This window comes from Bos javanicus, chromosome 16 (genome assembly GCF_032452875.1).
Source record: "Bos javanicus breed banteng chromosome 16, ARS-OSU_banteng_1.0, whole genome shotgun sequence".
In the NCBI taxonomy this organism is placed as follows: Eukaryota; Metazoa; Chordata; class Mammalia; order Artiodactyla; family Bovidae; genus Bos; species Bos javanicus.
This window is the reverse complement of record NC_083883.1, coordinates 24,907,822-24,923,929: the sequence shown is the minus strand read 5'-3', so window position 1 is coordinate 24,923,929 and position 16,108 is coordinate 24,907,822. Positions and strand designations below refer to the sequence as shown.

Sequence of the window (16,108 nt, the reverse complement as noted above, 5' to 3'; positions counted from 1 at the left end):
TGGAGAAGGGTTAGGTTACCCACTCCAGTATTCTTGGGCTTCCCTTGTGGCTCAGCTGGTAAAGAATCCACCCGCAATGCTGGAGACTTGGGTTCAAATCCCTGGGTTGGGAAGATCCCCTGGAGAAAGGAAAGGCTACCCACTCTAGTATTCAGGCCTGGAGAATTCCACGGACTGTGTAGTCCATGGATCACAAAGAGTCAGACATGACTGAGCGACTTTCATTTCCATACTTTATGTAGATTCCTCACATATCAAATATTTAATTATATGATATTGTCAGTGGTCAATATATTTCATAATGGAATGAAACCCAGCTGGAGAAATTTCTTCTTCAAAGCAAACTATTACTTTAGTTATAAAAAAAAAAAACAAAAAAAAAACAACTTCTGTTGGACTGTCCAGGTTTTAAGTCATTTCTTTCTCACACCTGAAAATACGTTTGGACTTTTTAGACATCAATCATTCATAAATCATGATAATTAAGAAGCCCTACTGCTCTACAATCACTCTCAAAAAATAAAATAACACCACATAAGGTGAATAGGGAAAGCTGGTTAAAGAAACTAACAATGAAAGTTAATCAAATCCATGACACTGCATCCCCATCCCTATGGTTCTGTTAAGGAATCTCCTTTACTTTTTCTGAGCTTGGTCTCCTCATTTGTAAAGTGTACTGATATCTGCCTCATAAACTTACTGAGATAATTAACTGAAATACTGTAGTCAATGAATGATTGCTTCAGGCTTTCAAAACTCTAGAACCTGGAGTGATGGGTTTCAGTTCAGACACTTTCCTAATAAAAGCACACCATGAGGGTACAGGGAGCATTCCAAGACTCCAATTTCCACATGCTGAGAATTCTCAGGTGGTTACAAAGGGAGCACCCATGACAAGTGTCTAAGCCTCTAGGACGCCCTGCTAGCACAGGATAAGACCTTGAAAAGTCATGCAACTGGATGGCCCTGCAAGAGTCCCACAGACTGAAAGGAAGCCCAGGCTTGAGGTGCATGTCTGGCCAGAGGTCAAATCTCATACCTCCTGATGCCTTAGTCTCAATCTCAGACCTCAGGGGCCACAAGAGTCAGCAGGAAAAGCCTCAGCATCTATATCATTCAACCCAGAGATACAGGCGGGAACATCTCCACTAATGAATGCCCTTGTCTGCCTGGCAATTCTGAATAGAAGTCCCTGCTACTTGAACAAAAGGAGACAAACCCTAAAGACTGGCCCTCTGTATCCTCTCTATATTCATATTACTTTTTCTATTTTTGATGCTTTGATATCTTGGGACTTGGTGACGCTGAAGGAACTCCCCCTTCCAGGGCTAACCAATTCAGAGAGATAGTGAAACACTGGGCTTTCATATGCAAACCAGCCAATCCAAAGTCCTCACTCCAACCACCTCCCCCGTGGCATTTTACACCCTGGCCACCTTCCCCTGCTCTAATCACCAGTGTCAGATACCAGACAACCAAGGACAGCCCCTGTGCCCCAGGGCCAATTTTCCCAGAGCCTGCAGAAACCAGAATAAAGAGTCTTGCAGTTTCCTCTGCCCTCTCTGCCTCCTGGCAGACCGCGGTATTTCCCCATGTGGTCCTGCATGGCATGGGCCTCTGGTTTCTAGGCATGTGTGAATATAAAAAAAAACATCATGACAGTCATTTCTGTGTCTGCATGTCTTGCCGTATCTGATGAAAGCAAATCTAAATATCCTTAATGCAGTATTCTATTTCACTGTGTGATCTATTTCTATTTCACAAATGTGATCAAGCACTCACACTTGACCACTGGCTTGATCCCCAAATAGACTAGACTTCTCTTAAATATTTCCTTTACCAGTTTCATCATCTACTGTACAAAGTGTAGCAAAGTGGAGCACAGGGAAGAGCCTAAATGGAAATGAGTCCTGGCACAGGTCCCCGGAGCCCCAGAGCAGAGCACCTGCAGTCATGGAGCTTGTTTGAAGAAAGCAGTTTGGTCGGCAAAACCAGCTGGTCCATGCCTGGAGCCCTGAGGATCAGGCAATCGTCCTCATAGGTGACGGAGACCAGCACAAGCTGAGGTTCCTGCCGGCCAGTCACCATGTGTCCATCTTCCTTTATCACCAGCCAAAACCTGCCAAGAAACAAACAAGGGCACACTCAGAAAAGCCTTTGCCACCCACTCCAAAGCTCCCCTCTAGCTTTCTATTTCATCAAAACCCTCCCTCTCGGGGACTTCCCTGGTGGTCCAGAGGCTGAGACTTCAAGCTCCTAATGCAAAAGACCTGGGTTCGATCCCTAGTCAGGGAACTAGATCCCACACGCCGCAACTAAGAGTTTGCATGCAGCAACTAAAGATTCCAGGTGCTGCAACTAAGACTCGGAGCAACCAAATAAACATTAAAAAAAGAAAAAAAAAAACTCCCTCTGCCCCCACTCAGGACCCAGCAATTTCTAGACAATATCCAAGTCTAGCCAAATTCTTTTGGTCCAAGAGATGGTGCTACCCCCGACCCCAAAAGGAGTTTGTTTGGTACAAAGAACCCTGGGAAAGAGCATCTGGCCAATGTATGAAAATCCCCAGTCCCCAAAATCCTGGTGAGGCTGGTGTAGGGACCTCCTCTGCTGCTAGGGCTCATACATTGCTCACTTTGGGACTGTGTTTTGGTCAAAGACTTCCCTGGTTAAAGCAAAAGGTCTTCCAAGTCTTTCTGCTGTGGAACAAGAGGGAACTGACTAAATGACTACTGGTCCAGGTGGACTGAAACTCTAGACAAAGGTCTTAAATGTGTGTGACTCCAACGGATGCAAACCAGCCTCTGCTGGGTTTAACTTGCTGGGACATGTGGACCTTGATCAGGAAACCCGTAAACAGCCTTTCTTCTTCATGCACACGTTAAAACTTATATAAAGTTATAAACCAATGCCATGTCTGTATGTGTGTACTCAGTCACTCGGTTGTGTCCAATTCTTTGAGACCCCATGGACCATTTTTAAAAAGAAAGAAAATGTGGTATATCTATATGACAGAATATTATTTAGCCATAAAAAGAAGGAAATTCTGCAATTTTTAGACAACATGGATGAAACTTGAGGGTATTAATAGTAAGTGAAGTAAGTCAGACAGAGAAAGATAAATACTGCATAATCTCCCTTGTAAATGAAATTTAATAAGCTAGGAATTGCTGGAAACAGAAAGTAGGGCACTTCCCTGGTGGTCTGGTGGCTAAGATTCCACGTTCCCCATGTGAGGGGCCCAGGTTTGCTCACTGGTGGGGGAACCGGATCCCACATGCCGCAACCAAGACCTGGTGCAGTAAATATTTTACAAAGAAAGTAACGGAGAGGAGACTGGTGGCTGCCGTGGGGTGGGGGAAATATGTGACCACCTTCAGGCAGTCAAAGGGTACAAACTTCGAGCTCCAAGGGGAAAAAAATGTCTGTAATGTACATTATGACATCTCTAGTTAATAATACTGTATTTACACTTGAAAATTGTTAAGAGAGAAAAATCTCAAATGCTCTCATGATAACAAGAGCGACACAATGGAAATTATGTGCAGTGAAGGATGTGCTCATTAGCCTTATTACGGAAATCATTTCGCAATATATGTGCGGATCTAATCATCACGTTGTACACCTGAAACTTACTCAATGTTATATTTGAGTTATCTCAGTAAAGCTGGAGAAAAAAAAAATGACTTACGCAATTCATGTGTTAGATAAGAACTCATCCTCTGGACAGTCCCCACCCCCCACCCCACCTTCTGTTCGGCTCAGCTTTCACACTCTGTGTATCACATCCAGGGAGAGAGTGGGGTGCAGAGTGAGCTGAAGAATGGAATGTTAGGCTGGGTATGCTCTTATCTATAGTAATGCATATACTGACATTTTGGGTTATACCACACACACGAGTCGATTCCTCAGTGTGCCGCCCCTAGGGAAAATGAGTTTCAACGTCACTGTTTCAGACAGAACAAGAGCAGTGGGTGAGGAACTCTGCAGACTCGGATGAGTGAACCACCACTGAAAGCTGACGCCTCCCACGCGTGAGCAGGATAAAAAAGATAGCCCCTGCTGGAATGAGGGAGACATTTCAAAATACGCCTGGAGCCAGCTGGAATGGTGAGATAACCTGGTGAGCCAGGTCTCTGCCCTCTCTGACTCTGGCAGGGAGTCTTCTCTCTGGAACCTCCCCTTCAGACAACCCATCCCTGTTCAAGTGCTGGATAACTTGCCTCCAAGCCCGCAGACACAGTCTGGGTCCTGAGCCCAGGTCCCCGGCACTCGTGCCGGTGCGAGGGTACGGCGGTGGCAGTGGCGGTGGTGCCGGAGCAAAGGCATTTGGGAACCGCTGTGGCTCCTCTCCCGGGAGCTGAGGATGCTGGGCAGTGCTAGGTCCCTGACCCTCTGAGGGGGCCTCCTTGTTTTTTTCCCCAGGCATCTTTGGCTTTCAGGGTTCCCTAGCCCGTTCACCTGCAGGGTGAGAGTGAGTTCTGGGACCCAGGGCTTTTCTGCCTACCTTGTCACAGCCCTGTGATGCTGGGAAAGATTGAGGGCAGGAGGAGAAGGGGGCGACAGAGGCTGAAATGATTGGATGGCATCAATGACTCAATGGACATGAGTCTGAGCAAACTCCAGGGGATGGTGAAAGACAGGGAAGCCTGGCGTGCTACAGTCCGTGGGGTTGCAAAGAGTCGGGCACCATTTAGCAGCTGAACAACAACAATTCCCTCAGGGCTGAGCCGTATTCCTTGTTTCCAGCTTCATCCTTGGGCACAGAGTCCTGGGTGGCCCTGCTCTGATGAACCCCACCAAAGCCTGCACCTGAACTTCCAACATGGCCCACCCTGCTCTGAAATGAGCCTCCCTCTGAGAGCCCCACATGACCAGGCTTATCCAGACAGGAGTCACACACCCCCACGGACCATTATTTCTAAAAATCAGCCCTTCCCTGGGCCAAGTCTGACCTCCCATCTTTCTCCCCACTTGAAACCCTGCACTCTGGTTCTCAAGCCTCACCTCCAGCTTATTGTATAATCACCTGGGTGTTAATCGCTGGGAGGGGGCAGAAGTGGTGGCTGGAAGTCCTGTGCTAACCTGCAATGGTTGGGGCAAGAGGCAACTTGCAAGCAGCCTGACCCTGGGACAAGACAACAGGTTGGGGGTGGCGGGGGGGAGGGGTGTATGCAAAGTGCCATCGGCAACACACACCAGCCACCCCTATCACCCTGTAACTGGAGGGATGCTATTTTTCACCTCTTGCACACAAATAATGACCTCTGCTCTGCCAGATGAGAAAGAAAGGATCTGTCTGCAGTGTGGATTTGATCATGACCCACTTTTCCTCACCTGCAACCCTGAAAGCCAGCACCTTTGTTTTACACAGAAAACACGAGTGTGTGGCATGAAGAGCATTGCAGAGCCCAGAACTAAGTCTCCAAAGGAACAGCGATGCCCTGAACAACCCACAGCAGTGTTCAGGGAGCAGAGTGCCAGACAGATGAAAAGTGTCATTTCTAAATGAACAGACTGGCCTGGGAAGTGGGAAGGACTGAGCCAGCAAAGGAAGGAAAACAGGAGCCCCACCACAGAGAGCTGGAGGGTAAAGGAAGGAGGGAAGGACACTTGGGATAATGAACTTAGGGGACTCAGGTCTCCAAGAGGGAATAGTCTGTGCAGAAGAAATGAAGGGCTGGCTTCATAAAGGGCTGGGGTGGATTTATCAATGGGTGAGACATTCGGCCAAGGAGGACAGCCCAGAATCTGTGCCAAACAGCCAGAGTCAGCATTTTTCTGGACAGTCTTGAAACCAGCTCAAAGCTCAGGGTGCTCAGGTCCAGCGTTCACAGACACGTTAAAGGCTTTGACTAGAACAGCTCTAGAAATTGAAGTCCCAGAGCACTTAGAGAGGAAGTGCTCAGTGTCTGAGAACAGTTCCAAAGACACGGGTTCAAAATGGAAATAAATCAAGGTGGCTTTTTCCTGCCTTCTAGACTCTTTGTAATTTCATGATGGAAATCTCAAGTCGGGAGAATAACAGCATTATAGCAGATTTCTTTCCAGTTTGTTTTCCAGTTTCAGTTATCGCTTAATAAATAAAATATAGATTAGACAGGGACTTGGAGATCATCAAATTCAACCTCTTTAGCCAATGAAAAACAGGCTCAGAAGAGGTTAAATGACTTCTCTGGAGGTCTCCTGAGACTTGCTGTGGTCCTTGCCCCTGTAAATTACATACTGGCTTCACAGCAAGGGCATGAGTGTTGCCCTCAGAGATACCAGTTCAAATCCCTTCAGCATATAGTGGTCTTGTTGTGATAGATGGGCTCTAGGTTAGATAGTTACAACTGGCCTCCTGTTTGCATTTCACAGGGGCCCAAAGAAGTGGGCTTCAGGCTGGATACTTACAACTGTTAGCATTTTCTAAGACAAGAGATAGGTGGGCTCCTCCTCACTAAAAGGGCTGCCTACACCCTATCTCTCCACATTGCTAATAACAAACTTTGTATCGACATTTACAATTTCTGCCTCTGTGATAAATGCGTTTTTCACTGGGGGCAAAGATCCAGGGGAAAAATAGCTTCTAGCCTCTAGCCCTTGCTGGCCTGGTGGCTAAGATTCCTGATTCTCATCCAGGCTATCCAGGTTCAATTCCTGGGCTGGGAATTAAGATCTCACTTCACTGCCACCTCACCGAGATCACTGTGATCTCGGGTCAGATACTCATCCTTTCTGATGCCATTTCCTTATTTGCTAAGTGGACACAATATCTAGCCCACAAGATTGCTGGATGCTTGGGGCTGGTGCACTGGGACGACCCAGAGGGATGGTGTGGGGAGGGAGGAGGGAGGAGGATTTTGGATGGGGAACACATGTATACTAATTAAATAATTTTAAAAAAAAAAGAAACATGAAGTTTAAATTATATTATCTGTTGAAAGGTCTTAGTTCAGTGTCTGCTGAGAATCAACCACTGAATAAAAGTATTCCATCGCTTTTCTCTGCCTCACCCAGTCTCCACACCACACTATCCCATCTTAAGCATGTATTGTTCAAAACAAGGGAAAGCTCATACAGTTCCATCTATTTTCAGACGTCCACGGAGGCAGAAAATATTCTTTTTCCATGGAAGCCAGAATCACAGCAAAGTAGTGGCAACATGCAGTGGGAAACAATAGTTCTTCCTGATGAAAAGCGGACGCAGAGGCAAGCACTGACTCTCTGTGAAATAGCATCAGTGCTTCACGTGAAGAAGAAGGGTGCAGATGTGCAGCATGAGAATGTATGTCTTCACTCTGGCTCAAGTCTTCCCAGAAATCAGGAGGCTTTTCTAATCGGTCACACTTTAATCAGCTCAGATTTTTCTTAATGGTCCCAGAGAAAACCCTCTAATGATAGCATCAGAATCACCTAGGGAGACTTTAACACCTGAGAAATGGAGTATTTGCTGCCGTATCAGCAAATATGGATGTCAACAGGCGTGCTAAGTCACTTCAATCCTGTCCGACTCTTTGTGACCCTATGGACTGTAGTGCACCAGGCTCCTCTGTCCATGGGATTCTCCAGCCAAGAATATTGGAGTGGGTTGTCTGCCTTTTCTAGGGTATCTTCCCAACCCAGGAATGAAACCCGTATCTCTTACATCCCCTGTATTGGCAGGCGGGTTCTTTACCAGTCAGCAGCAATTTCAGCCCTCCGTTGTGAGCTGGTGAGCCCTAAGGGAGCTCAGGAAGAATACCTGCCATGCAGCAACTCCCTTTGTGAGCCCTGAGGAACTCAGGGTCTAAAAATAGGATGCTGGCCCCAGATAGTCAGTCAGTCAGTTCAGTCGCTCAGTCGTGTCCGACTCTTTGCGACCCCATGAATCGCAGCACGCCAGGCCTCCCTGTCCATCACCAACTCCCAGAGTTCACTCAGACTCATGTCCATCGAGTCAGTGATGCCACCCAGCCATCTCATCCTCTGTCATCCCCTTCTCCTCCTGCCCTCAATCCCTCCCAGTATCAGAGTCTTTTCCAATGAGTCAACTCTTTGCATGAGGTGGCCAAAGTACTAGAGTTTCAGCTTTAGCATCATTCCTTCAAAAGAAATTCCAGGGATGATCTCCTTCAGAATGGACTGGTTGGATCTCCTTGCAGTCCAAAGGACTCTCAAGAGTCTTCTCCAACACCACAGTTCAAAGGCATCAATTCTTCGGTGCTCAGCCTTCTTCACAGTCCAACTCTCACATCCATACATGACCACAGGAAAAACCATAGCCTTGACTAGAGGGACCTTTGTTGGCAAAGTAATGTCTCTGCTTTTGAATATGCTATCTAGGTTGGTCATAACTTTCCTTGCAAGGAGTAAGCGTCTTTTAATTTCATGGCTGCAGTCACCATCTGCAGTGATTTTGGAGCCCAGAAAAATAAAGTCTGACACTGTTTCCACTGTTTCCCCATCTATTTCCCATGAAGTGATGGGACCAGATGCCATGATCTTTGTTTTCTGAATGTTGAGCTTTAAGCCAACTTTTTCACTCTCCACTTTCACTTTCATCAAGAGGCTCTTTAGTTCTCTTCACTTTCTGCCATAAGGGTGGTGTCATCTGCATACCTGAGGTTATTCCTATTTCTCCCAGCAATCTTGATTCCAGCTTGTGTTTCTTCCAGCCCAGTGTTTCTCATGATGTACTCTGCATATAAGTTAAATAAGCAGGGTGACAATATACAGCCTTGATGTATTCCTTTTCCTATTTGGAAACAGTCTGTTGTTCCATGTCCAGTTCTAACTGTTGCTTCCTGACCGGCATACAGATTTATCAAGAGGCAGGTCAGGTGGTCTGGTATTCTCATCTCTTGAAGAATTTCCCACAGTTGATTGTGATCCACACAGTCAAAGGCTTTGGCATAGTCAAGAAAGCAGAAATAGATGTTTTTCTGGAACTCTCTTGCTTTTTCGATGATCCAGCGGATGTTGGCAATTTGATCTCTGGTTCCTCTGCCTTTTCTAAAACCAGCTTGAACATCAAGAAGTTCACGGTTCACATATTGCTGAAGCCTGCCTTGGAGAATTTTGAGCATTACTTTACTAGCATGTGAGATGAGTGCAATTGTGCGGTAGTTTGAGCATTCTTTGGCATGGCCTTTCTTTGGGATTGGAATGAAAACGGACCTTTTCCAGTCCTGTGGCCACTGCTGAGTTTTCCAAATTTTCTGGCAGACTGAGTGCAGCACTTCCACAGCATCATCTTTCAGGATTTGAAATATCTCAACTGGAATTCCATCACTTCCACTAGCTTTGTTCATAGTGATGCTTTCTAAGGTCCACTTGACTTCACATTCCAGGATGTCTGGCTCTAGATGAGTGATTACACCATTGTGATTATCTGGGTCCTTGCCGGGAGCCAGCACAGGAGTCCCCACCCATGACAAGGTCATGCGGGAGAGTTCTGGTGGGCAAGGCAGCCAGAACTCGAGGGCTGCCCATCTGGGCCTGCCTGAGCGTCTACCCCAAAATCAGAATCTGTCTGTTTTACTTTCACCAACTCCTCTGACATTCACGGGGGCTATCCCCAATCACTTTTCTCTGTAAGAAAATTAACTTAGAGCTGTAGTTAATAATTCTCCTGGGCGTAATAGGAGTGTTTCAATTCAAACCCCTCTGATGACTTTCTAGCTTGCCTGACAGGTTTGTTCAGATTCACAGCCTCCCAACCACGAGAGGCACAGGAAGCTTAAGATATTCTAACAATGCAGAGCTCCTCCGAGAGTTAAAATTGTTAGAATAGAACTAGTAGAGGATTTCTTTGTTGAGCTAATGCTTGCTGCCAAGTTTCCATATCCCTTACCTACTGTGTCCCTGGGAGTGTATTGATTAATATAGTTGGTGTATAGAAATGTAAGTAGTAGCTTTAATGTTTGTAACCTTGGACCCTTGAGTTAATTCTTTTCATGTTATAACCCATCACACTTTTGCCCTATAGGAATGCAACTTTATCTAATGCTTTCGGAGGGTGGTGCCTGACTTTAGAATAATCACCTTTAGAGAAAAATAAGTTTTCTGAAGAAGGGGTCATAAAATGTTAACAGGCCTCCTGGCCAGAAAATGATGTAAATCACCTAAAACTTTTGCATATGATAAGTTTGCAGAAAGAAAGCCTGGCTTCGATAAGGATCAAGGACTGCTGACCTTGCATGACTCTACTCCTTCCCCCATTATCCTCTATGTACCACTTAGGTATAAAAACTACTTTGGAAAATAAAGTGCAGGCCTTGCTCACTGAAGCTTGGTCTCCCCATATCGTTCTTTCTCTTTCCTTTTCCTTTTCAGGCTGATCCCCTGGCGTTCAGGGGCTCTCTGCGTTCATTTTCCTGCCTGGGCTTCTAAGACCCACTCGAGAAGGTGCCTAAGGTGGGGCACCTTCCGCGATTCAAGAGGGCGCCTGTGGCCTACGTGAACAGACCAAGTCCCGTGCTGGGGCTTTACTGGCTTTCTGTGTAAACCAAGGAATATCAGCCTCTTTTCTCTCCTCTATTTTCTTAACTGCAAAATTCTTTCCTTATCTCTATCTCTTTATCTATCCTTTTAATCGCCGACACGGTCCTCTGGAAGGAATCCCTGGATCCAAGCGGGGCAGCACCCCAGTAAGTCGTGAAGATCTTTTTTGTACAGTTCTTCTGTGTATTCTTGCCAGCTCTTCTTAATATCTTCTGCTTCTGTTAGGTCCATACCATTTCTGTCCTTTATCGAGCCCATCTTTGCATGAAATGTTCCCTTGGTATCTCTAATTTTCTTGAAGAGATCTCTAGTCTTTCCCATTCTGTTGTTTTCCTCTATTTCTTTGCATTGATCACTGAGGAAGGCTTTCTTATCTCTTCTTGCTATTCTTTGGAACTCTGCATTCAGATGCTTATATCTTTCCTTTTCTCCTTTGCTTTTTGCTTCTCTTCTTTTCACAGCTATTTGTAAGGCCTCCCCAGACAGCCATTTTGCTTTTTTGCATTTCTTTTCCATGGGGATGGTCTTGATCCCTGTCTCCTGTACAATGTCACGAACCTCATTCCATAGTTCATCAGGCACTCTATCTATCAGATCTGGGCCATTAAATCTATTTCTCACTTCCACTGTATAATCATAAAGGATTTGATTTAGGTCATACCTGAATGGTCTAATGGTTTTCCCTACTTTCTTCAATTTAAGTCTGAATTTGGCAATAAGGAGTTCATGATCTGAGCCACAGTCAGCTCCTGGTCTTGTTTTTGTTGACTGTATGGAGCTTCTCCATCTTTGGCTGCAAAGAATATAATCAATCTAATTTCGGTGTTGACCATCTGGTGATGTCCATGTGTAGAGTCGTCTCTTGTGTTGTTGGAAGAGGGTGTTTGCTATGACCAGTGCATTTTCTTGGCAAAACTCTATTAGTCTTTGCCCTGCTTCATTCTGTATTCCAAGGCCAAATTTGCATGTTACTCCAGGTGTTTCTTGACTTCCTGCTTTTGCATTCCAGTCCCCTATAATGAAAAGGACACTTTTTTTGGCTGTTAGTTCTAAAAGGTCTTGTAGGTCTTCATAGAACCGTTCAACTTCAGCTCTTCAGCATTACTGGTTGGGGCATAGACTTGGATTACTGTGATATTGAATGGTTTGCCTTGGAAACGAACAGAGATCATTCTGTCGTTTTTGAGATTGCATCCAAGTACTGCATTTAGGACTCTTTTGTTGACCATGATGGCCACTCCATTTCTTCTGAGGGATTCCTGCCCGCAGTAATAGATATAATGGTCATCTGAGTTAAATTCACCCATTCCAGTCCATTTCAGTTCGCTGATTCCTAGAATGTAGACATTCACTCTTGCCATCTCTTGTTTGACCACTTCCAATTTGCCTTGATTCATGGACCTGACATTCCAGGTTCCTATGCAGTATTGCTCTTTACAGCGTCGGACCTTGCTTCTATCACCAGTCACATCCGCAGCTGGGTATTCTTTTTGCTTTGGCTCCATCCCTTCATTCTTTCTGGAGTTATTTCTCCACTGATCTCCAGTAGTATATTGGGCACCTACTGACCTGGGGAGTTCCTCTTTCAGTATCCTATCATTTTGCCTTTTCATACTGTTCATGGGATAGGTATGGTGCATATCAGATGAATGATTTCAGTGAGCTCAGACTCTTGCATCTTCCCATAATAGAAAAGTGCTAAATTCTTTAACTTGGGATATCTAGTTTTTTTTTTTAATTTACAAAAAACTTTTGACAATCAGACTGACTACCTGCCCTTTGTTGCAAAACTCCTATATAACCTGGCTCCTCTCTTCTGCATCTTCAAACCAGTTCTCTCAAGGTCACTTGAGATGCTATCTCCCAGGTTTGAAGTCCTAAAAATTCCCACCAAATAGAACTCAACTTAGAACTCAACACAGTTCTCAACTTGTAGGTTGTGACTATGTTTTAAGTCAACACACCCCACATGAGCTTGTTTCACTCCTATTCCATTGGCCTGGGCAGTCTTAAAAAACTTTCCAGGGACTTCCTTGGTGGTACAGTGGATAGGAATCTACCTGCCAATGCAGGGGCCAAGGGTTCATTCCATCTTTGTCCAGGAAGATTCCACAGGGTGTGGAGCCACTGAAGTCCATGTGCCACAACTGCTGAGCCTGCACACCCAGAGCCTGTGCTCCTCAAGAGAAGACACCACAATGGGAACCCTTTGTACAGCAAGGAAGAGCAGGCCCGCTCACCATAACTAGAGAAAGCGTGTACAGGAATGAAGAGCCAGCACAACCAAAAATAAATAACTCTCCAGGATTAGAAATCTGGGGTGAATGGGATGGAAAATCCCCTGTGAGCTTCATACAACACTTTTCTAAAACAACCTGAAGATTTTCCATGCCATGGGAGCCCACATTTCTTTAAGGGAAGAGCAGTCTTCAGCGAAGAGAATACATGTGTCCCAGGAGTGAACTCAGGACAGCAGACATCCTCCGCTAGAAGGCTCCCGCAATGACCAATTTGCAAACCTCCCTCCTCTAGACACAGGACCACAGCTAATCCATCCCAGCCAGACAGCAAAGCATCTTCATCCTAAGGAAGCAAAAAAGGAGGTTCCATTCTTCCTTGATCACTCTTTCTAGGGTTTGGAATCCTTCCCTGTCTCAACTACCAATTGGCACATGCCAGGGGTCTGGCCATCTACCTCTACAAGGATTAAACCATGTGTTGCTGCAACTGCTGACTTTCAACACCCCCTGAAAGGAGTTCAGGGTGGAGAGCGGAAATGAGGCACTGTGTGCTCTGGGAAAAACTGAGAAGACAGATCCTCAGATGGTTAGACATTATCAGGAGCCAATTTTGTGAGCCCAATTTTTGTATCTCCTCATATTTGGAAAAGCACTAAAATCCTTGAAGGTGATGACTGTTCCTCATGACTAGCAAAGCTTCACGAGACTAGTAGAAATCTTCTGGAAAAATACGTGCTTGATTGCATGTATACCCCCTTCCCCAAATCACATGCATATTGACCTTTCCCCCTGCCTCTTTGGAACAGTTTCTCAGAGCTATCTGAGGGTCTGGCTCCTAGGAGGCAGTCCTCATTTGGCCCCTAGTAACACTCACGTTGTGCTTTTTTTTTTTTTTTTTTAAGTTGACACCTGTCAAGATGGCCTTCCCCTTATGCAGCTGCACCATTCTGTGTCCACAAGTATGTCTGTGGGCTCACCTCTGGGGGTAGAAAAACAACATGGCACCTTTTCTGAGGGAGGAGGATGAAATTCTGATGTGTCAGGTCCTCTGTAGGTAAGGACTTTACCTAAAGTTCTTCACTGAGGACCACTCTGCCTTTGGGGAAGGGGACACGGTCCACCTGCCATCTCCTCTCCCCAACAGAAGACTGCCCTCTGCTCATTACGTATTATAGCGGGTCAGGGCCCCAACCTCCAGCATGTCTCAGGAACCTTCCCCGGGGATTAGAAATGATGAGGGACCAGCCCTGGCAAGGCCAAAGCCAGTGTGCTTGCACAAGACTTGGTTTCAGCATTGCTCCCGTCTACCCACTAGTGCCAAGAACATTTTATTTTTCTACTATTGTGTTCATACGAAGAATCAGAAAATTTAGAACAGCAGCCTTGGAGATAAGCAATCAGACCCCATGTTTTTATAAAGCCTCTCCTCCAGGGAGGGGCAGAGACTTTGTAAGCAAGCAGGACCTTGTGGGGCTTTCCCAGGACAGTCCCTCCCCACTCTCTGCTTTAGGTCCTCTCTGAAGTACTTTGTTGTTGTTCAGTGGCTAAGTCCAGACTCTTTGCAAACCCATGGACTACAACACGCCTAGATAACAGTATTTGATACATATTTCCTGGGCTGTTTTATAGATATGAAACCCCTCACCAAATGGAAGATGTTAACTACTAGATGACCATGAGTACACAGCTCCAAGCCTCCTGGAGCCTAAGGAATAATAACATTAACTCCTGTGACACCCCCATGTTACTTCACTGTAAGCCAGTCAAGAGAATTGTGCAGGATCTTATTTCTGACCCTGCGATACCCCTCACCTGGCTTTAAAAATGCTTTGTCAAGGGACTTCCCTGGTGGTTCAGTGGCTGGGACTCTGCGATCCCAGTGCAGGGCCGGGGTTTGATCTCTGGTCAGGGAGCTGGATCCCATGTGCTGCAACTAGTAGCTCACAGGTCACAAGCAGAGATCCCAGCACAGACCAACAAATAAAGATTTTTAAAAAGCTTTGTCAAAACCTTTCCAGGAGAGGTTTCAGAGAGGCCTGCGACACCAGTCTTCTTGCATGGTCCTGCAATAAAGATTTCTCCACTCCAAACTCCAGCCTTGTGGGTTGTTTGGCCTCACTGAGCCCTCCAGGCACAAAAACTTGCAGCTAACAGCTTGCCTCCACTACCTTTCCAAATCCGAACCAGACACGAACTTGACCTTTCTATCTACAAGATCAGAGACAACCCAGGAAACCCAAGCAGCAAACCTCTATTGTCCTTTCTTGGGACAAGCCCCAGCTCCCCCAACCCACCCCCTCCCCGGCAGGTCCCACGCTGTCCCTGCCCCCGGCGCTACCTGTCCCGCAGGTGGCCGCTGCGCAGCCCCAGGGCCGTGCACTCGGCCGCGTCCACCGACACCCCTTTGCAGGATTTGATCGGGTAGATCCACAGCTCGCTCACCGTGCCCACCTGCTGCAGCCGCCGGCGCCGACCGGGCCGCGCGCGGCGCCAGGCGACGGCCCCCAGCGCCACTGCGGCCAGTCCCAGGGCGGCCACCCCCAGCCAGCGGGGCCCGGGCAGCGCGGGGAGGCCCAAGCGGGCCAGAGCCGAGGAGCCGGCGGCGCCCATGACCCAGCGATCGCGGGCGCGGGCGGGGGCTTGAGCGCACACGGGGCAGCGTCTGGAGTGAGGAGGGCGCCGGGGCGCTCAGGGCTCCAAGCGAGAGGGCGGAGCCAGGGTTGGTCCAGTCAGGCGCTCTGGCACCCTTTACGCGCGGCGCGCCGAGGCGGCGGGACTGGCTGTGCGCAAGGAGGGGAGGCCTAACTGAGGCGCCGAGGATCCGGCAGTAACCGAGGGACATGAGACAGAGAGCGGGCCGGGATGTTCAGACACCCCTGGGGGAGGCAGGGATCGGGAAACCGAAGCCGTAGGCCTGGCTGCCCACTCTCTCTCTCTGAACGGTCACTTTGGCTTTATTGCTCTCTCTTCCTGGTGGCCTGCGACGCAACCCCTCACCCGCCCACACTCCACCCGCTCTCCACTGCCTCTTGGCTTCCTGCACGGCCCACTTAACTGCGTGTTTGCAACCCAGCGAAAGGGCTCGAACAGAGAAAGCCGACGTCGAAGGGACCATTTTAAACGTTTAGCAGCTCCTTCTGGCTAATGGCTCTGATAACTGCAGAACTTTGGGCCCATAACCCGCTCCGTGGAAACGTCTATGCTGTGGATAAACTCCACCATGGCTTCTTGCTGCATAAGGCTAAGCCCCGAGGATGACCCCAGCCTCAAATGCCTACCTGAGAAAACTCACTGTTGCCAGAAGGTTTCAGTGTTTTGTTCCTGCCAACATCTGAGGACTGGCCCCTCGATCCTCACCTCCCTTCCTTGTTACAGACCTTTGCTCTTGGCCTCCTTAATCA

General features: G+C 47.2%; 1 protein-coding gene across 2 annotated transcripts in view; it reads right to left on the bottom strand.

The window, feature by feature from the left end:
• MTARC2 (mitochondrial amidoxime reducing component 2) overlaps positions 1 to 15,636 on the bottom strand; it is a 48,828-nt gene extending 33,192 nt beyond the window's left edge. For both annotated transcript variants that reach the window (XM_061382244.1, XM_061382243.1), the window contains exons 1-2: positions 15,046 to 15,636; positions 1,946 to 2,119 (exon numbers count right to left, since the gene is read on the bottom strand). In XM_061382244.1, coding sequence (XP_061238228.1) covers positions 1,946 to 2,119; positions 15,046 to 15,317 — 446 coding nt within the window. In that variant the 5' untranslated portion in view covers positions 15,318 to 15,636. The remainder of the gene's footprint in view (positions 1 to 1,945; positions 2,120 to 15,045) is intronic.
• Between the last annotated feature and the right edge of the window lie 472 nt (positions 15,637 to 16,108).